A 21858-nucleotide genomic window follows, 5' to 3' on the forward strand; every position below is an offset into this window, starting at 1 on the left:
AAGTCTGTCATATTCAGGTTTAAAGTCAGTCATGCTCAGGTTTAAAGTCAGTCATGTTCAGGTTTAAAGTCTGTCATATTCAGGTTTAAAGCCTGACATATTCAGGTTTAAAGTCAGTCATGTTCAGGTTTAAAGTCTGACATATTCAGGTTTAAAGCCTGACATATTCCGGTTTAAAGTCAGTCGTATTCAGGTTTAACGTCCGTCATATTCAGGTTTAAGGTCCGTCATATTCAGGTTTAAAGTCTGTCATGTTCAGGTTTAAAGTCAGTCGTATTCAGGTTTAAAGTCAGTCATATTCAGGTTTAATGTCCGTCGTATTCAGGTTTAAAGTCCGTCGTGTTCAGGTTAAAAGTCCGTCGTATTCAGGTTTAAAGTCAGTCATATTGAGGTTTAAAGTCCATCATATTCAGGTTTAAAGTCCGTCGTATTCAGGTTTAAAGTCCGTCGTGTTCAGGTTTAAAGTCCGTCGTGTTCAGGTTTAAAGTCCGTCGTATTCAGGTTTAAAGTCAGTCATATTGAGGTTTAAAGTCCATCATATTCAGGTTTAAAGTCCGTCGTATTCAGGTTTAAAGTCCGTCGTGTTCAGGTTTAAAGTCTGTCATATTCAGATTTAAAGTCGGTCATGTTCAGGTTTAAAGTCAGTCATGTTCAGGTTTAAAGTCTGTCATATTCAGGTTTAAAGTCTGTCATATTCAGGTTTAAAGTCCGTCGTATTCAGGTTTAAAGTCTGTCATGTTCAGGTTTAAAGTCCGTCATATTCAGGTTTAAAGTCAGTCGTATTCAGGTTTAAAGTCCGTCGTATTCAGGTTTAAAGTCCGTCGTATTCAGGTTTAACGTCCGTCGTATTCAGATATAAAGTCCGTCGTATTCAGGTTTAAAGTCTGTCATATTCAGGTTTAACGTCTGTCGTATTCAGGTTTAAAGTCAGTGGTATTCAGGTTTAAAGTCCGTGGTATTCAGGTTTAAAGTCCGTCATATTCAGGTTTAAAGTCCGTCATATTCAGGTTTAACGTCCGTCGTATTCAGATATAAAGTCAGTCGTATTCAGGTTTAAAGTCCGTCATATTCAGGTTTAAAGTCCGTCATATTCAGGTTTAAAGCCCTCATATTCAGGTTTAAAGTCCGTCGTATTCAGGTTTAAAGTCCGTCGTATTCAGGTTTAAAGTCAGTCGTATTCAGGTTTAAAGTCCGTCGTATTCAGGTTTAAAGTCTGTCATGTTCAGGTTTAAAGTCCGTCATATTCAGGTTTAAAGTCAGTCGTATTCAGGTTTAAAGTCCGTCGTATTCAGGTTTAAAGTCTGTCATGTTCAGGTTTAAAGTCAGTCATATTCAGGTTTAAAGTCAGTCGTATTCAGGTTTAAAGTCCGTCGTATTCAGGTTTAAAGTCCGTCGTATTCAGGTTTAAAGTCTGTCATGTTCAGGTTTAAAGTCAGTCATATTCAGGTTTAAAGTCAGTCGTATTCAGGTTTAAAGTCTGTCGTATTCAGGTTTAATGTCCGTCGTATTCAGGTTTAAAGTCTGTCGTATTCAGGTTTAATGTCCGTTGTGTTCAGGTTTAAAGTCCGTCATATTCAGGTTTAAAGTCCGTCGTATTCAGGTTTAATGTCTGTCATATTCAGGTTTAAAGTCAGTCATATTCAGGTTTAACGTCCGCCATATTCAGGTTTAAAGTCCGTCATGATCAGGTTTAAAGTCTATCATATTCAGGTTTAAAGTCAGTCATATTCAGGTTTAAAGTCAGTCATATTTAGGTTTAAAGTCAGTCATATTTAGGTTTAAAGTCAGTCATATTCAGGTTTAATGTCCGTCGTGTTCAGGTTTAAAGTCCGTCATATTCAGGTTTAAAGTCCGTCGTATTCAGGTTTAAAGTCCGTAGTATTCAGGTTAAAAGTCAGTCGTATTCAGGTTTAACGTCCGCCATATTCAGGTTTAAAGTCCGTCATGATCAGGTTTAAAGTCTGTCATATTCAGGTTTAAAGTCAGTCATATTCAGGTTTAAAGTCAGTCATATTTAGGTTTAAAGTCAGTCATATTCAGGTTTAATGTCCGTCGTGTTCAGGTTTAAAGTCCGTCATGATCAGGTTTAAAGTCTGTCATATTCAGGTTTAAAGTCAGTCATATTCAGGTTTAAAGTCTGTCGTATTCAGATTTAAAGTCCGTCATATTCAGGTTTAAAGTCCGTCGTATTCAGGTTTAACGTCTGTCGTATTCAGGTTTAAAGTCAGTGGTATTCAGGTTTAAAGTCCGTGGTATTCAGGTTTAAAGTCCGTCATATTCAGGTTTAAAGTCCGTCATATTCAGGTTTAACGTCCGTCGTATTCAGATATAAAGTCAGTCGTATTCAGGTTTAAAGTCCGTCATATTCAGGTTTAAAGTCCGTCATATTCAGGTTTAAAGCCCTCATATTCAGGTTTAAAGTCCGTCGTATTCAGGTTTAAAGTCCGTCGTATTCAGGTTTAAAGTCAGTCGTATTCAGGTTTAAAGTCCGTCGTATTCAGGTTTAAAGTCTGTCATGTTCAGGTTTAAAGTCCGTCATATTCAGGTTTAAAGTCAGTCGTATTCAGGTTTAAAGTCCGTCGTATTCAGGTTTAAAGTCTGTCATGTTCAGGTTTAAAGTCAGTCATATTCAGGTTTAAAGTCAGTCGTATTCAGGTTTAAAGTCCGTCGTATTCAGGTTTAAAGTCCGTCGTATTCAGGTTTAAAGTCTGTCATGTTCAGGTTTAAAGTCAGTCATATTCAGGTTTAAAGTCAGTCGTATTCAGGTTTAAAGTCTGTCGTATTCAGGTTTAATGTCCGTCGTATTCAGGTTTAAAGTCTGTCGTATTCAGGTTTAATGTCCGTTGTGTTCAGGTTTAAAGTCCGTCATATTCAGGTTTAAAGCCTGACATGTTCAGGTTTAAAGTCAGTCATGTTCAGTTTTAAAGTCTGTCATATTCAGGTTTAAAGTCAGTCATGCTCAGGTTTAAAGTCAGTCATGTTCAGGTTTAAAGTCTGTCATATTCAGGTTTAAAGCCTGACATATTCAGGTTTAAAGTCAGTCATGTTCAGGTTTAAAGTCTGACATATTCAGGTTTAAAGCCTGACATATTCCGGTTTAAAGTCAGTCGTATTCAGGTTTAACGTCCGTCATATTCAGGTTTAAGGTCCGTCATATTCAGGTTTAAAGTCTGTCATGTTCAGGTTTAAAGTCAGTCGTATTCAGGTTTAAAGTCAGTCATATTCAGGTTTAATGTCCGTCGTATTCAGGTTTAAAGTCCGTCGTGTTCAGGTTTAAAGTCCGTCGTATTCAGGTTTAAAGTCAGTCATATTGAGGTTTAAAGTCCATCATATTCAGGTTTAAAGTCCGTCGTATTCAGGTTTAAAGTCCGTCGTGTTCAGGTTTAAAGTCCGTCGTGTTCAGGTTTAAAGTCCGTCGTATTCAGGTTTAAAGTCAGTCATATTGAGGTTTAAAGTCCATCATATTCAGGTTTAAAGTCCGTCGTATTCAGGTTTAAAGTCCGTCGTGTTCAGGTTTAAAGTCCGTCGTGTTCAGGTTTAAAGTCTTACATATTCAGGTTTAAAGTCGGTCATGTTCAGGTTTAAAGTCAGTCATGTTCAGGTTTAAAGTCTGTCGTATTCAGGTTTAATGTCTGTCATATTCAGGTTTAAAGTCAGTCATATTCAGGTTTAACGTCCGCCATATTCAGGTTTAAAGTCCGTCATGATCAGGTTTAAAGTCTATCATATTCAGGTTTAAAGTCAGTCATATTCAGGTTTAAAGTCAGTCATATTTAGGTTTAAAGTCAGTCATATTTAGGTTTAAAGTCAGTCATATTCAGGTTTAATGTCCGTCGTGTTCAGGTTTAAAGTCCGTCATATTCAGGTTTAAAGTCCGTCGTATTCAGGTTTAAAGTCAGTCATATTCAGGTTTAAAGTCCGTCGTATTCAGGTTTAACGTCCGCCATATTCAGGTTTAAAGTCCGTCATGATCAGGTTTAAAGTCTGTCATATTCAGGTTTAAAGTCAGTCATATTCAGGTTTAAAGTCAGTCATATTTAGGTTTAAAGTCAGTCATATTCAGGTTTAATGTCCGTCGTGTTCAGGTTTAAAGTCCGTCATGATCAGGTTTAAAGTCTGTCATATTCAGGTTTAAAGTCAGTCATATTCAGGTTTAAAGTCTGTCGTATTCAGATTTAAAGTCCGTCATATTCAGGTTTAAAGTCCGTCGTATTCAGGTTTAAAGTCTGTCATATTCAGGTTTAAAGTCAGTCATATTCAGGTTTAACGTCCGCCATATTCAGGTTTAAAGTCCGTCATGATCAGGTTTAAAGTCTGTCACATTCAGGTTTAAAGTCAGTCATATTCAGGTTTAAAGTCCGTCGTATTCAGATTTAAAGTCCGTAGTATTCAGGTTAAAAGTCCGTCGTATTCAGGTTTAAAGTCAGTCATATTGAGGTTTAAAGTCCATCATATTCAGGTTTAAAGTCCGTCGTATTCAGGTTTAAAGTCTGTCATATTCAGGTTTAAAGTCTGTCATATTCAGGTTTAAAGCCTGACATATTCAGGTTTAAAGTCAGTCATGTTCAGTTTTAAAGTCTGTCATATTCAGGTTTAAAGTCAGTCATGCTCAGGTTTAAAGTCAGTCATGTTCAGGTTTAAAGTCTGTCATATTCAGGTTTAAAGCCTGACATATTCAGGTTTAAAGTCAGTCATGTTCAGGTTTAAAGTCTGACATATTCAGGTTTAAAGCCTGACATATTCCGGTTTAAAGTCAGTCGTATTCAGGTTTAACGTCCGTCATATTCAGGTTTAAGGTCCGTCATATTCAGGTTTAAAGTCTGTCATGTTCAGGTTTAAAGTCAGTCGTATTCAGGTTTAAAGTCAGTCATATTCAGGTTTAATGTCCGTCGTATTCAGGTTTAAAGTCCGTCGTGTTCAGGTTAAAAGTCCGTCGTATTCAGGTTTAAAGTCAGTCATATTGAGGTTTAAAGTCCATCATATTCAGGTTTAAAGTCCGTCGTATTCAGGTTTAAAGTCCGTCGTGTTCAGGTTTAAAGTCCGTCGTGTTCAGGTTTAAAGTCCGTCGTATTCAGGTTTAAAGTCAGTCATATTGAGGTTTAAAGTCCATCATATTCAGGTTTAAAGTCCGTCGTATTCAGGTTTAAAGTCCGTCGTGTTCAGGTTTAAAGTCCGTCGTGTTCAGGTTTAAAGTCTTACATATTCAGGTTTAAAGTCAGTCATGTTCAGTTTTAAAGTCTGTCATATTCAGGTTTAAAGTCAGTCATGTTCAGGTTTAAAGTCTGTCATATTCAGGTTTAAAGTCTGTCATATTCAGGTTTAAAGCCTGACATATTCAGGTTTAAAGTCAGTCATATTCAGGTTTAAAGTCCGTCATATTCAGGTTTAAAGTCAGTCATGTTCAGTTTTAAAGTCTGACATGTTCAGGTTTAAAGTCAGTCATGTTCAGGTTTAAAGTCCGACGTATTCAGGTTTAAAGTCAGTCATGTTCAGGTTTAAAGTCCGTCATATTCAGGTTTAAAGTCTGTCATATTCAGATTTAAAGTCGGTCATGTTCAGGTTTAAAGTCAGTCATGTTCAGGTTTAAAGTCTGTCATATTCAGGTTTAAAGTCTGTCATATTCAGGTTTAAAGTCAGTCATGTTCAGGTTTAAAGTCTGACATATTCAGGTTTAAAGTCAGTCATATTCAGGTTTAAAGTCTGTCGTATTCAGATTTAAAGTCTGTCATATTCAGGTTTAAAGTCAGTCATGTTCAGGTTTAAAGTCTGACATATTCAGGTTTAAAGTCAGTCATATTCAGGTTTAAAGTCTGTCGTATTCAGATTTAAAGTCCGTCATATTCAGGTTTAAAGTCCGTCGTATTCAGGTTTAAAGTCTGTCATATTCAGGTTTAAAGTCAGTCATATTCAGGTTTAACGTCCTCCATATTCAGGTTTAAAGTCCGTCATGATCAGGTTTAAAGTCTGTCATATTCAGGTTTAAAGTCAGTCATATTCAGGTTTAAAGTCCGTCGTATTCAGGTTTAAAGTCCGTAGTATTCAGGTTAAAAGTCCGTCGTATTCAGGTTTAAAGTCAGTCATATTGAGGTTTAAAGTCCATCATATTCAGGTTTAAAGTCCGTCGTATTCAGGTTTAAAGTCTGTCATATTCAGGTTTAAAGTCTGTCATATTCAGGTTTAAAGCCTGACATGTTCAGGTTTAAAGTCAGTCATGTTCAGTTTTAAAGTCTGTCATATTCAGGTTTAAAGTCAGTCATGCTCAGGTTTAAAGTCAGTCATGTTCAGGTTTAAAGTCTGTCATATTCAGGTTTAAAGCCTGACATATTCAGGTTTAAAGTCAGTCATGTTCAGGTTTAAAGTCTGACATATTCAGGTTTAAAGCCTGACATATTCCGGTTTAAAGTCCGTCGTATTCAGGTTTAACGTCCGTCATATTCAGGTTTAAGGTCCGTCATATTCAGGTTTAAAGTCTGTCATGTTCAGGTTTAAAGTCAGTCGTATTCAGGTTTAAAGTCAGTCATATTCAGGTTTAATGTCCGTCGTATTCAGGTTTAAAGTCCGTCGTGTTCAGGTTAAAAGTCCGTCGTATTCAGGTTTAAAGTCAGTCATATTGAGGTTTAAAGTCCATCATATTCAGGTTTAAAGTCCGTCGTATTCAGGTTTAAAGTCCGTCGTGTTCAGGTTTAAAGTCCGTCGTGTTCAGGTTTAAAGTCCGTCGTATTCAGGTTTAAAGTCAGTCATATTGAGGTTTAAAGTCCATCATATTCAGGTTTAAAGTCCGTCGTATTCAGGTTTAAAGTCCGTCGTGTTCAGGTTTAAAGTCCGTCGTGTTCAGGTTTAAAGTCTTACATATTCAGGTTTAAAGTCAGTCATGTTCAGTTTTAAAGTCTGTCATATTCAGGTTTAAAGTCAGTCATGTTCAGGTTTAAAGTCTGTCATATTCAGGTTTAAAGTCTGTCATATTCAGGTTTAAAGCCTGACATATTCAGGTTTAAAGTCAGTCATATTCAGGTTTAAAGTCCGTCGTATTCAGGTTTAAAGTCAGTCATGTTCAGGTTTAAAGTCCGACGTATTCAGGTTTAAAGTCAGTCATGTTCAGGTTTAAAGTCCGTCATATTCAGGTTTAAAGTCTGTCATATTCAGATTTAAAGTCGGTCATGTTCAGGTTTAAAGTCAGTCATGTTCAGGTTTAAAGTCTGTCATATTCAGGTTTAAAGTCTGTCATATTCAGGTTTAAAGTCAGTCATGTTCAGGTTTAAAGTCTGACATATTCAGGTTTAAAGTCTGTCATATTCAGGTTTAAAGTCTGTCATATTCAGGTTTAAAGTCAGTCATGTTCAGGTTTAAAGTCTGACATATTCAGGTTTAAAGTCAGTCATGTTCAGGTTTAAAGTCTGTCGTATTCAGATTTAAAGTCTGTCATATTCAGGTTTAAAGTCTGTCGTATTCAGATTTAAAGTCTGTCATATTCAGGTTTAAAGTCTGTCATATTCAGATTTAAAGTCGGTCATGTTCAGGTTTAAAGTCAGTCATATTCAGGTTTAAAGTCCGTCATATTCAGGTTTAAAGTCCATCATATTCAGGTTTAAAGTCTGATATATTCAGGTTTAAAGTCTGTCATATTCAGGTTTAAAGTCCGTCATATTCAGGTTTAAAGTCCATCATATTCAGGTTTAAAGTCTGATATATTCAGGTTTAAAGTCTGTCATATTCAGGTTTAAAGTCCGTCATATTCAGGTTTAAAGTCCATCATATTCAGGTTTAAAGTCTGATATATTCAGGTTTAAAGTCTGTCATATTCAGGTTTAAAGTCTGATATATTCAGGTTTAAAGTCTGTCATATTCAGGTTTAAAGTCTGATATATTCAGGTTTAAAGTCTGTCATATTCAGGTTTAAAGTCTGATATATTCAGGTTTAAAGTCTGTCATATTCAGGTTTGTCCCACTGAGATATTTTATGAACTTGTTTACAGTTATAAAATGATCAAAACCTGTAATCTGAGCAGGGGGGCTCACACTTCTGCATACGACTGTAGTGTAGAATGAAAATACTCACAGAACTCCAGAGCGAGATTCCAGCAGTCGCTGCAGCTTTTCCCTTAATTCCTGTAGTGGGACTTTTCTTAGATGATTCAGCAAAGCAGTCGTCACTGAGGAGTCATTACGCTGCTCCTCTTCAGGCTTCAGCAGACCCATCTCCACTGAGGAGTCGTTACGCTGCCCCTCTTCAGGCTTCTCCAAAGCAAGTATCACTGATGGGGTGATCACGATAAAAAGCAGATTTAAAGATGTAAATATATTAAATATATATAAATATATATTATATATGGGCGGCATGGTGGCGTGGTGGGTAGCGCTGTCGCCTCACAGCGAGGAGGGCCTGGGTTCGATTCCCCGGCCGGGTGACCGGGGTCCTCTCTGTGTGGAGTTGCATGTTCTCCCCGTGTCTGCGTGGGTTTCCTCCGGTTTCCTCCCACAGTTCAAAAACATGCAGTCAGGCCAATTGGACATGCTGAATTACCCCTAGGTGTGAGTGTGTGAGTGACTGTCTGTGTCTGTCTGTCTGCCCTGCGATGGACTGGCGACCTGTCCAGGGTGTATCCTGCCTTCCGCCCGAAGACTGCTGGGATAGGCTCCAGCACCCCCCCACGACCCTGACGGAGAAGCGGCTTGGAAGATGGATGGATGGATGGATATATTATATATATTACATGCATATATCAAAGCTGTTTAATTTTAGAATTCCTCCTGAAAATAATATAAATATCTAAATTTTTTAACAGATCATTCAACACTGACTTTTCAGTCTCATTATAAATACTAAAATACATAAAAGTTTTATATTAACAAAATGTATGAAGATTAAAGCTAAGATGAGAAGGCGTCTGTCCTTCTTCCACAACTGGTTTATTTGTCTGAAGACTGAAAAATAATTTGACCTGGAAAGAAGAGAAATAATATTCTAAAACTAGAAAAGTGCCTTTCCTGAAGGAAACGTAGGGAAGTTGTGCAGCAGATACTATGGAAGTCGATACAAGGAACCAGGGGTGGAATAAAAGAGTGAATTTGTGCTTGGAGGCTGCCCTGAGGTAGTGTATGTGACACGGTGTCGTTCGGGAAGCAGAAATAAAGTAGATTATCATGCAATTTTTCACCCAATTCATTGACAGTGTAAACTCAGTGCTACCTTAAAAGAAGCTCCACCTTAAAATTCAATACTATCTAAGGGCAGTTCCATCTTAAAAAAATCCATTATGTGTGGTGGCAGTGCAGAGAGACAGGCTGGGAGCAGGTGGGACATTGGAAAAGCACATTCCTAGTTACAGCTGCGCCTCTACTGTCATCAGATTTATCTTCTGCTTCTTCTGCTGTTTTTCTGCAGGATTTTTGTCCCCAACTAGTCCCGCAGTTTGAGATATCGACGCCGTTCCAACTCCAGATTGACCGGCCCAATTGTGTGATGCGTGCTTGTATACAGCTTTTTGATTATTAACACGTCACTAACCTTAAGGTGAGACCTCAATTAACATAGCAAAAAATTTAAGGTGGAACTGCTATTAACAAAGCACTAAATATGTCACAGTGTTTAAGGTGGAACCTTTTTTTTTTCTTTTTTTCTTTATTGAGGAATAAAAGCAAAACAGACGTATCTAGTAGTTCCACACATTCAAAAGCTTCCTCTTTTTTTCCCCCTTTGCTTATTTTCCACAAAAAGATGTACACACACACACACACACACACACAGAAAAGGACAATAACTACAAATTGGATAATCATGATGACAGAAAAATATATACCACTATCAGACTCAAAAGAAAACAATAAAAAAAATAAAAAATTCAATCCCCTCAGTCAGCTGGCACAACCTGAATTAAAATATATAAAAAAGGATTCCATTTGGAATAAAATGTTTTAGTATTGCCTTTCAAGGTGGACCGTATCTTTTCCACACTAAGAAAATGTAGGACATCCCGGAGCCACATTGAAATGGAAGGGCGTTTTGAAGACTTCCATAGTAGCAATATGCGGTGTCTTGCCAACAGAGACGTAAACGCTAGAACATCCGACTGAGCTCTGTCGAGCGAAGGGAAATCAGTGGAAAATCCAAATATTGCAACGAAAGGGTTCTTATTAATGTTGATTCCTAAAACCTGTCATAATCTTACAATATTCAGACCAAAATTTATGTAAAGAAGGACACAAAAAGAACATGTGACTTAAGTTACATGGAGCAGCATCACATTTATCACATTGATCACTGACAGCATTCTGATAATATCTGGATAGCTGAGACTTGGATAGATGGGTTCTATTTAATACCTTGAACTGAATCCACTGAAGTCTTGCACAAAACGAACTTGAGCGTACTTTGTGGCGTTGTCCCACCGTTGCTTTGTGAAAGTAATACCGAGCTCATGTTCCCAAGCACTTTTAATTTTAGTAAGAGGGTGCTGATCTAAAGCCATAATATGAGAGTAAATCTTAGATATTATAGATTTCTGAAAGGGGTTCCAAGTCAAAAGGTCATCCCATGATTGTGTGATGGGAAGACGTGTATAATTATGAAAAAGGGATGAGACACAGTGTCTGAATTGTAAATACCTAAACAAATGGGATGGGGGTAAATTAAAATCTGCAGCTAACTGAGCAAAACTGTAAAAAGTACCATCCTTATAAAGGTCACGAAAAGATCTGATACCGCTCTCATGCCATGTATTAAAAGCTGTGTGAGTCAGAGCGGGGGGGGGGGGGATGGATGATTTTCCAGTATAGGCATCGATAAAGAAGGAGATGTGAGTTTAAAATGACGTCTAAATTGAGACCAGATTCGCAGATTCTCCCCACCACCCCTGATTCCTCCTATCTACCCCCTCACCCTCCCCATCACCACTGACCCCTCTCATCCAGAACATCCCCTTTTTCAGACACGCCCCTCTGGTAGAAGATTCAGGGCCATCAAAACCATCAAAACCAGCACAACCAGACCTGCTAACAGTTTTTCCCCAGAGCTGCAGCTCATTAACCACAGTGGACACTCACACTTTCCACCTGAACCATCAAACCTCCTCACTGTACTACAGTAACTCCTCCGTAAAAGGTTTATTTTCACACTGTGAATATTCCTCTGCTCATGTTCAGTGTGACTCTCTCCCACATCTCCACCTATTCCAGGGTGGAGCTCTGTAACAGGTCTGACTGCTAATAGATCCTCTGCTGCTTCACTGTTTACACGTGTGGATCTCCTTCAGCTCTACGCTGATCTCAGTGGACCACATGATATCAGATAAACTTCAGATTCTCTGGTTAAAGAAATGGAAACAGTAAGAAATAAAAACTCCACTTTACCTCTTTTCAGTTCCTCCTTTTCTGGCCATTCTGTAAACAGAGAAGATTAAGAATGAAGACATGCACAGGTGAAGAGAACATCTGCAGGTGCTGATCCGTTTTCTAGGGAGCAGCTGTTTGTAGAATTAGTTACTGGTCATATTCTCACACTGTGTGTGTGAAGCGTAATAAAGACAATATTTACATGATAATTAAAGAAAATATTCCCCACTTCATCAATGAGGAACATAAACATGCCCAAACTATTTCAGAGTAACTCCGTAAACCTGGTTCAGGGAACAGACGGTATGAACTAGTGAGACTAACAGGCTGAGAGGGAGGCTTTAAGCTGTAGTCCAGTACAGACACTGACCACCTGTTAATAATATGATCTGTAACTCAGTCCAAAGGGTTTCTATAATAAAGCCGATGCCAGGAGAGATTCTGAGATCTTTCTCCCATTTTAAAGTTGGAAGTGCAACAGTATTACCCAGATCAGTGAGAAGTTTATAGAAAATCAAAAGCAGTTTCTTATTAGTTTTTATTTCACTAATGGCTTCAATTAGTTTGGGTGGGTGAAGGGGGTTATTTATAATATTTACTTTAGACTTCACTACAGATTTGAGTTGAAAATATTGATATCTCCCGATACTGAATATCTGGATCAAATCTTTGAACGAGATAAAGGTGTCATCCTTAAAAACATGATGCAGATGTGTGATCCTTCTTTTCCCATGTAGTGAAGTGTAATGGTGAGTTATTAAGCAGGAAGCTGGGATTGTGCCAAATTGGATGGTGCTGAGCTGCAGCTGGTAATGTTGAGCATTTTCCACCAGGCTCTCAGAGCTGTGGATATGGCAGCATTGCAGAACCATGCTCCCTGTTTTATTGTGTGATTAATGAAGGGAAGGTCTGATAAATATATTTCATTACAGATTTCCTGCTCTATTTCTAACCACGAATGATAGGTTTCTTCAGGATGTGTCCATATATATATATATATATATATATATATATATATATATATTGCAGTTGGCTTGCAAGATAACACATAAAAATGTGGTGCTCTCAGTCCTCCTACTTCTTTGCTTTTTTGTAATGTTAAGTTTAACTCTTGGGTTTTTATTTTTCCAATAAAATGTAGTTATTGCAGAATCTAATGATATGAACCAGTTAGTGGTTGAACAGGTGTCTCTGTAAATAGGTCATTTATTTTTGGGAGGATTGACATTTTTATAGTTGCTATTCTACCAAGTAATGAAATAGGTGAGTGCATCCAGCGTTGTAGATCATCTTCTATAGTTTTCAGCAGTGGTTTGAAATTAAGAGTAAACAACTCTCAGAGTTCTGGGGAAATAGTGATGTCTAGGTATTTAATCTTGCCAGTGGTGAAGGCAGGGAATGGGGTTTGAGGTGCACCATTACGACCACAGTGGCAGATTGTAGATTTGTTCGTTTATTGAATAGCGAGATATTTTGGAGAATGAGTGCTGTTGCCTCTTGTAGAGAGTTAGATGGATCCTGTAGGCATGACACATCATCTGCATAGAGGCTGATCTTATGTTGTGTGTTTTGTGTAATTATATCTTTTGATGTTTCTATTTAGTCTGATTGCTGCTGCTAGTGGTTCTATAAAATTGAGAATAAAGATGGAGACGATGAGCATCCCTGTCTAGTGCCACTTTGCAGTGTGATGCTCTGGGAGGTGAGCCCATCAGTAGTGACTGTAGCCATGGGTGATGGATATAATGTCCTGATCCATTGGATGTTTGATTTCGCCAAAGCCGGAATTCTGCAATGTAGTAAAGAAATTTCCAGGTAATTATCAAACGCTTTTTCCACATCTAACGAGGTAATTATGACCTCTAAATTGAGCTCTTGGCTGATGGAAATCAGATTGAATAGTCTGCGCAGATTATCAGAAGAGTGCCGTCCTTTAATAAAACCTGTCTGGTCTGGGTGATTAATTAATGGCATAACTGTTTTAATCCGGTTAACCAGTGCTTTACTGATTATTTTGATATCAGTGTTAATAAGTGTTAATAAGGATCAGGCCGCAGACAGACAGGCTAAACTGACCGTCTGCGATCCGCCTTGAGGCGTCACCCAAGATCAACTTTATAGAGACTGTGTCTTTGCCCCGAATTAAAACTAAATTTAATCATAGAAAAACTCAATCAGTCCGTTTAAACAACCTAATCAACATATATCCATGTTCTGATGATCGCACTAACACCTTCAATCTAAAACTTGGACTACTTAATATAAGATCACTAAACTCTAAAGCAGTCGTCATAAATGAAATTATAAGCAATCATAAATTTGACATTTTCTGTCTCACTGAAACTGGTTAGACCAGATGAATATTCAGCTTTAAATGAAGCCACGCCTACAGGCTATAATTATGCACATAGGCCAAGATTATCAGGCGAGGGAGGTGGAGTCTGTGTAATATACCAAAATACTCTCAATATCGGTCAGAAACAATGTGACACTTTCACTTCCTTTGAGGTCCTTTCTATTCACGTCACAAATCCGGTCACAAAAAAGAAGGCGTTCTCATTATTTAACATTTACAGACCACCAGGGTCATACTCTGAATTTATAAAAGAATTTAGTGACTTCGCTGCAAACCTGGCTGTGTGCAACGATAAAGTAATAATTGTAGGGGATTTTAATATTCACTTTGAGAAGGTAGACGACCCATTAAAAAGGGCATTTACCTCAATCCTAGACTCTGTTGGTTTTACCCAAAATGCAGCAGGGCCTACACACGACTGTAGTCATACGTTAGATTTGGTTTTGACACTAGGTCTTAACATAGACAAGCTTAATATCCTACCGCAAACCACAGTGATCTCCGACCATTAACTAATTTCATATGAGCTACGACTCAGCCATAATATATATACGTCCCCTCGTTGTTCAACAAAGCGCACAATAAAATCTTCTACCGCCCTACAATTTATAGAAAATCTCCCAGAGTTATCAACCCCAGTCTCCACTGCATCAGACCCAATGGAACTAGATTCACTAACCGATTATTTAGAAAATACATTACGATCCACTTTAGAAAATGTGGCCCCACTTAAAATAAAAAGAATAAGGCAGAAAAAGCTCGCCCCACGGTACAACGATAAAACCCGGACCTTAAAACAAACAGCTCGGAAATTAGACCGGAAATGGCGTCATACCAAGCTGGAAGTGTTCCACACTGCCTGGAAGGACGGCCTTATAGAGTATAGAAATGCTCTCACAGAAGCTCGCTCAGCATATCTGGCCTTGCTGATCGAGAATAATAAGTATAATCCTAGAGTTCTGTTTAATGTGATTTCCCAAATCACACAAAATCAAGCAGGTACTGAACCAGAAATTCCAGCAACTCTCACTAGTAAAGTTTTTATGGACTTCTTCAATAATAAAGTTGAAAATATTAGACGACAAATTCAACCCACAGTATCAAATTCAAATCCAGCTTTGCTGCCATCTGACTTGGCTGATATAGAACAAAACACAGCTGTAGAAAAGAGCCTGGAAACCTTTTACCCCCTCCCACAGCTGGAACTAGAGAAGATTATCTCTTCTGCAAATTGCACAACCTGCACACTCGATGCAATTCCATCAAAATTACTCAAAGAAGTCCTGCCAGTTATTATAAACCCTATTTCAACTATTGTAAACTCGTTCCTTAGTCCGGGCCATGTACCCAAAGCTTTTAAACTAGCAGTTATCAAACCCCTGATCAAGAAACCAAATCTTGATGTCACCGTTTTGTCTAATTACTTACCGTAAACTTACCGTTTATATCAAAGATCTTAGAAAAAGCTGTGGCCCAACAACTTAGTTCATAACTACACAAGAACCATATATATGAAAAATTCCATCTGGATTCAGGCCACACCACAGCACTGAGACGGCTCTAGTTAAGATAACTAATGATCTTCTTCTTGCCTCTGATCAAGGTTACATATCTCTCTTAGTGCTACTTGACCTTAGCGCGGCTTTCGATACAATAGACCACAATATTCTCTTAGAAAGGTTAGAAAACATGGTTGGAGTCACAGGGACGGCCCTATCATGGTTCAGATCTTACCTATCAGAACGTTATCAGTTCGTTAGGGTAAACAATTTATCTTCCAATTATTCAAAAGTGAGATTTGGAATTCCGCAGGGGTCTATATTAGGACCATTACTATTTACACTATACATGTTACCGTTAGGCACAGTTATAAGTAACCATGGCGTAAACTTTCATTGTTATGCAGACAATACTCAACTGTACATATCAGCCAAACCTGATGACCAACACAGGTTAAAGAAAATGGAGGACTGTGTAAAAGACGTGAAAGGCTGGATGTCACGCAACTTCCTCCTATTAAACAGTAACAAAACGGAGGTTCTCCTTCTGGGTCCAAAATTAGCGAGAAGTAAATCACCAGATTTAATCTTAAATCTCGCCGACTTTCCAGCCACACCTGGATCAGCAGCAAAAAATCTCGGCGTTATAATAGATTCGGATTTATCACTCGATCAACACACAGGCGGCATCACTAGGACAGCTTTTCTACATCTTCACAACATCGCCAAGATCAGAAATGCCCTGTCCCTGCGTGATGCAGAAACACTAGTACACGCCTTTATTACTTCTAGGCTAGACTACTGTAACGCACTACTGTCAGGATGCACGAGCAGGAATTTAAACAAACTCCAACTAGTCCAAAACACCGCAGCCAGGGTCCTCACTAAAACTAGAACATCTGATCATATCAGTCCAGTGCTATCATCACTTCATTGGCTGCCTGTTAAATTCCGTATTGATTATAAAATCCTTTTATTGACTTATAAAGCCCTACATGGTCTTGCTCCTGAGTACCTGCAAGACCTTATTTCTCATTATGAGCCATCACGACCACTCAGATCCCAGAGCGCTGGCTTATTAATAGTCCCCAGAATTCCTAAGGCTGCAGCTGGGGGAAGAGCTTTTTCTTATAAAGCCCCCAAACTCTGGAATGATCTTCCAGAAACTGTTCGGGACTCAGACACAGTCTCAATCTTTAAGAATAGTCTGAAAACTCACTTGTTCAGTTTAGCTTTTGGTAGCTAATGTTCCCCCTAGATAAAGGCAGCAGATCCAGGGGTCCATGGACACAGGGAATTATAGTAAACTGAGACTGGTGCTGTTGTCCAGCTGCTCGCACGCGGTCACTCAGGTCTGTGGACGGTGGAGCGGAGGGATGCCAGACTGTTTCAGAGTGCTGCCGTGTCTGTGTGTCCTTCTGGTTCTCTCCTGTTAGTTAAGCTGTCGTAGTCAGATCTGCCGGAGTCGTTAGCCACACTCTGGGAATGTTTACATTCCCTGTTTTACATACAAACAAACAGAATAAAACGAATTCCCTCTCCCTGCGTTTTTTTTTTCCCGAGGATACAATCGCCCACATGTCCGGCCGGACACTGAAGGACGACTGACTGCTGAGCCCTCCTGCTACCCACTTCAGACCAGCTGCCCACGCCCCAGCTACCACCACCATCCTTGGACCAACTGCACACCCTACACTGATGTTCTCATAGACTCCCAGCTATTCCTAATACCAATATTACTGCTATTAATATTAGTAGTATAATCACTTGTAGGTAGTTTAAGTTTCAATTAAGAAATTCATGATCTCTACAGGATGCAGAAAAGCTAGTTCATGCATTTATCACTTCAAGGCCTGATTACTGTAATGCACTGCTGTCTGGACGTCCCAGCAAAAGCCTTAACAAGCTTCAGCTAGTCCAGAACGCTGCAGCCAGAGTCTCACAAGAACTAGGAAGTTTGACCATATTAGTCCAGTTTTATCAGCCCTGCACTGGTTACCAGTTCAATTTCGCATTGATTATAAAATCCTATTACTCACCTATAAAGCTCTAAACGGACTCGCCCCTCAGTACCTGAGTGAGCTCCTCTCCCACTATGAACCATCACACCTACTTAGATCACAAGGTGCTGCTCACTACTGGTACCTAGAATAAATAAAGCTACATCAGGGGGGAGAGCTTTCTCATACAAGCCCCCCAGCTCTGGAATAATCTTCCTGTTAATGTTCAGGAATCAGACACAGCCTCAATCTTTAAGTCTAGGCTAAAAACTTATTTGTACAGTCAAGCATTTGGTGACTAGTCTTCCCTGTCAGGTCTAGACCTGCTGGAGTCTACACTGCTCTGTTTTACTGTAATCTGTGGTCAGCCACTCTTTACAGTACTAACTCTTTTTTTTCTTCTCCTTTCTCTGCCGAGCTGATCAGCTGCCCATCCTGTGCGCCTGATGCTGTTGCCTCTACTGCCTTGATTGGTGCCGCTGCTCACCAGCCTTCTGGACCGGTTTGACCACCACTGAGCTTCTTGCTGTACAGCGCTGTGCAGTCCTCACCCTCAGATCTCTCTCTTTCTTTTCCCACTTTACTATAATACTTCATACTAATAATGTTTGCTGTCCGGTGTCGACCAGAGGAGGACGGGTTCCCCTTCTGAGTCCTGGTTCCTCTCAAGGTTTCTTCCTCTTTTAGGGAGTTTTTCCTTGCCACCGTTGCCGCTGGCGACGCTCATGGGGGCTCGGACCCGGATTTTCTTTCTTCTTTTCTCTTCTCTCTGTAATACTGATTGTTCTGTAAAGCTGCTTTGTGACAACACCTGCTGTAAAAAGCGCTATATAAATAAATTTTGCTTGCTTGCTTGCTAGTTTGACCAGAGGAGGACGGGTCCCCCCTGGTGAGCCTGGTTCCTTCCAAGGTTTCTTCCTCAGTTCTGAGGGAGTTTTTCCTTGCTACTGTCGCCTCTGGCTTGCTCACTTGGGGTTTTTTTTACACTTCTTGTTAAAACTCTTGTTAACAAGGTCTTTTCTGGAATTCTGTGAACCTGCTTTACGACAACATCCGTTGTAAAAAGCTCTATACAAATAAATTTGATTTGATATGATTTGATAAGTGATATGGGCCGATAGCTAGAGGGAAGTTTTGGGTCTAAGCCAGGCTTAAGCAGTACTGAGATAAGGGCTGTGTTCACATTAGGTGGAATTTGAGTTGTGCTGTATATTTTCTGCCATTTAAAAAAATTGAGGGAATATAATGCGCCAAAAATGTTTATAGAAGTCTGCAGGAAAGCCATCTGGACCGGGAGCTTCATTATTGGGCATCTGCATTAAAGCATCATAAAGTTCTTCTTCAGTTATTGGCTTGTCCAGTGTTTCTGCATTTTCTGAGCTCAATTTTGGCAGATTATTAGAGTTTAAACAGTGGTTAATGACATCTGGGGATGGATCTGATCAGAAGTATAGAGCTCCTTATAAAATGCTTGAAACGTGTTATTTATTTCCAGAGGTGTGACCAGCGTCTCCCCTGCAGAACTGTTTATAGCCGGTATAAGAGACTTTTCTGTTCTGTTTAACTCGATTAGCTAGATATTCCCCTGATTGATTATTATATCTGAAGTGCTCAAACCTGAGTCTAAATATAAATTGTGTTTTTTATTGATTATATCATCTAACAGATTGTAGATGGTTTATTTCCTGTTGTGTTTCTTAGGGTCTTCAGCATATTTATCAGTAAGATCTTTGATTCTTTGGTTCAGTTCTTTTTTCTTCTTTGTTGAATATGCAAAGATTTTCCCTCTCAATGCTGCTTTGCCTGTCTCCCAGAGTAATGTGGGTGAAATTTCCGGGGAATTATTTATTTCCACGAAGGATGCCCATTCTTTTTAAAAAGGAGTCAAAGTCGGCGTCTTTAAGCAGAGAAATATTAAAACGCCATCTTGGTGCAGGCAGTATGGGCTTACAGTTCAATTTAAAGGACACTGGGACGTGGTCACTGATTACGATTGGGTGTATGTAATTATCTGATATGTCAGGCAGTGTGGTTTTCATGGATTAGAAAAAATCTATTCTTGAGCCTGTTTTATGAACCGATGAGTAGTATGTGCTCTTTTTTTCAGATTAGTTACTCTCCAAGGATCAAGTAGACCAAAATCAGCCATGTACTGGTTTAGTGTATTGGTGGAGTGGGAGTTGTGTGGCTTGTTCACAGTATTAGATCCGTCCAATGTGTGGCTGATAACTGTATTAAAGTCACCTCCTATTACAGTTATTGAGTTAGTGATTAGTGTTCAGTGCTGAAAAGAATGAATGGGGGAAAAAAAAGGGGGGGGGGGGGTTGTTGTTTGGGCCATTTAGGTTTGCAATGGTGAAATCTTTATCATATATTGAAACATTAATGAAAACGTTGTGAGTCAGAAACTGTAGTCTTATGAATTAACGATATTCTCTTGTGCAATAATATGGAAACTCCTCTTTGGTGGGAGTTATATGTTAATTGAATTTAATTTGTGATGCTTGATTGATCTGACAAACTGCCTTCTCTTTGTGCCGATTATACAGTATCAGATCCTCTGCTGATTACAGCGTGTGGATCTCCTTCACTCTACGCTGATCTCAGTGGATTATACAGTATCAGATCCTCTGCTGATTACAGCGTGTGGATCTCCTTCACTCTACGCTGATCTCAGTGGATTATACAGTATCAGATCCTCTGCTGATTACAGCGTGTGGATCTCCTTCACTCTACGCTGATCTCAGTGGATTATACAGTATCAGATTCTCTGCTGATTACAGTGTGTGGATCTCCTTCACTCTACGCTGATCTCAGTGGATTATACAGTATCAGATCCTCTGCTGATTACAGTGTGTGGATCTCCTTCACTCTACGCTGATCTCAGTGGATTATACAGTATCAGATCCTCTGCTGATAACAGCGTGTGGATCTCCTTCACTCTACGCTGATCTCAGTGGATTATACAGTATCAGATCCTCTGCTGATTACAGTGTGGATCTCCTTCACTCTACGCTGATGTCAGTGGATTATACAGTATTGGATCCTCTGCTGATTACAGCGTGTGGATCTCCTTCACTCTACGCTGATCTCAGTGGATTATACAGTAGCAGATCCTCTGCTGATTACAGTGTGTGGTTCTCCTTCACTCTACGCTGATCTCAGTGGATTATACAGTATCAGATCCTCTGCTGATTACAGTGTGTGGATCTCCTTCACTCTACGCTGATCTCAGGGGATTATACAGTATCAGATTCTCTGCTGATTACAGCGTGTGGTTCTCCTTCACTCTACGCTGATCTCAGTGGATTATACAGTATCAGATCCTCTGCTGATTACAGCGTGTGGTTCTCCTTCACTCTACGCTGATCTCAGTGGATTATACAGTATCAGATCCTCTGCTGATTACAGCGTGTGGTTCTCCTTCACTCTACCCTGATCTCAGTGGATTATACAGTATCAGATCCTCTGCTGATTACAGTGTGTGGTTCTCCTTCACTCTACGCTGATCTCAGTGGATTATACAGTATCAGATCCTCTGCTGATTACAGCGTGTGGTTCTCCTTCACTCTACACTGATCTCAGTGGATTATACAGTATCAGATCCTCTGCTGATTACAGTGTGTGGTTCTCCTTCACTCTACGCTGATCTCAGTGGATTATACAGTATCAGATCCTCTGCTGATTACAGTGTGTGGATCTCCTTCACTCTACGCTGATCTCAGTGGATTATACAGTATCAGATCCTCTGCTGACTACAGCGTGTGGATCTCCTTCACTCTACGCTGATCTCAGTGGATTATACAGTATCAGATCCTCTGCTGATTACAGCGTGTGGATCTCCTTCACTCTACGCTGATCTCAGTGGATTATACAGTATCAGATTCTCTGCTGATTACAGTGTGTGGATCTCCTTCACTCTACGCTGATCCCAGTGGATTATACAGTATCAGATCCTCTGCTGATTACAGTGTGTGGATCTCCTTCACTCTACGCTGATGTCAGTGGATTATACAGTATCAGATCCTCTGCTGATTACAGCGTGTGGATCTCCTTCACTCTACGCTGATGTCAGTGGATTATACAGTATCAGATCCTCTGCTGATTACAGCGTGTGGTTCTCCTTCACTCTACGCTGATCCCAGTGGATTATACAGTATCAGATCCTCTGCTGATTACAGTGTGTGGATCTCCTTCACTCTACGCTGATCTCAGTGGATTATACAGTATCAGATCCTCTGCTGATTACAGCGTGTGGTTCTCCTTCACTCTACGCTGATCTCAGTGGATTATACAGTATCAGATCCTCTGCTGATTACAGTGTGTGGATCTCCTTCACTCTACACTGATCTCAGTGGATTATACAGTATCAGATCCTCTGCTGATTACAGCGTGTGGATCTCCTTCACTCTACGCTGATCTCAGTGGATTATACAGTATCAGATCCTCTGCTGATTACAGTGTGTGGATCTCCTTCACTCTACACTGATCTCAGTGGATTATACAGTATCAGATCCTCTGCTGATTACAGCGTGTGGATCTCCTTCACTCTACGCTGATCCCAGTGGATTATACAGTATCAGATCCTCTGCTGATTACAGCGTGTGGTTCTCCTTCACTCTACGCTGATCTCAGTGGATTATACAGTATCAGATCCTCTGCTGATTACAGTGTG

General features: G+C 39.6%; 1 protein-coding gene across 1 annotated transcript in view; it reads right to left on the reverse strand.

The window, feature by feature from the left end:
• The window catches only part of LOC108413402 (protein NLRC5-like), a 133117-nt gene that overhangs the window by 89190 nt on the left and 22069 nt on the right, over positions 1-21858 (reverse strand). The window contains exons 7-8 of the mRNA XM_037541222.1: positions 11347-11376; positions 8057-8252 (exon numbers count right to left, since the gene is read on the reverse strand). Coding sequence (XP_037397119.1) covers positions 8057-8252; positions 11347-11376 — 226 coding nt within the window. The remainder of the gene's footprint in view (positions 1-8056; positions 8253-11346; positions 11377-21858) is intronic.

Source organism: Pygocentrus nattereri, chromosome 9 (genome assembly GCF_015220715.1).
Source record: "Pygocentrus nattereri isolate fPygNat1 chromosome 9, fPygNat1.pri, whole genome shotgun sequence".
NCBI classification, from domain to species: Eukaryota; Metazoa; Chordata; class Actinopteri; order Characiformes; family Serrasalmidae; genus Pygocentrus; species Pygocentrus nattereri.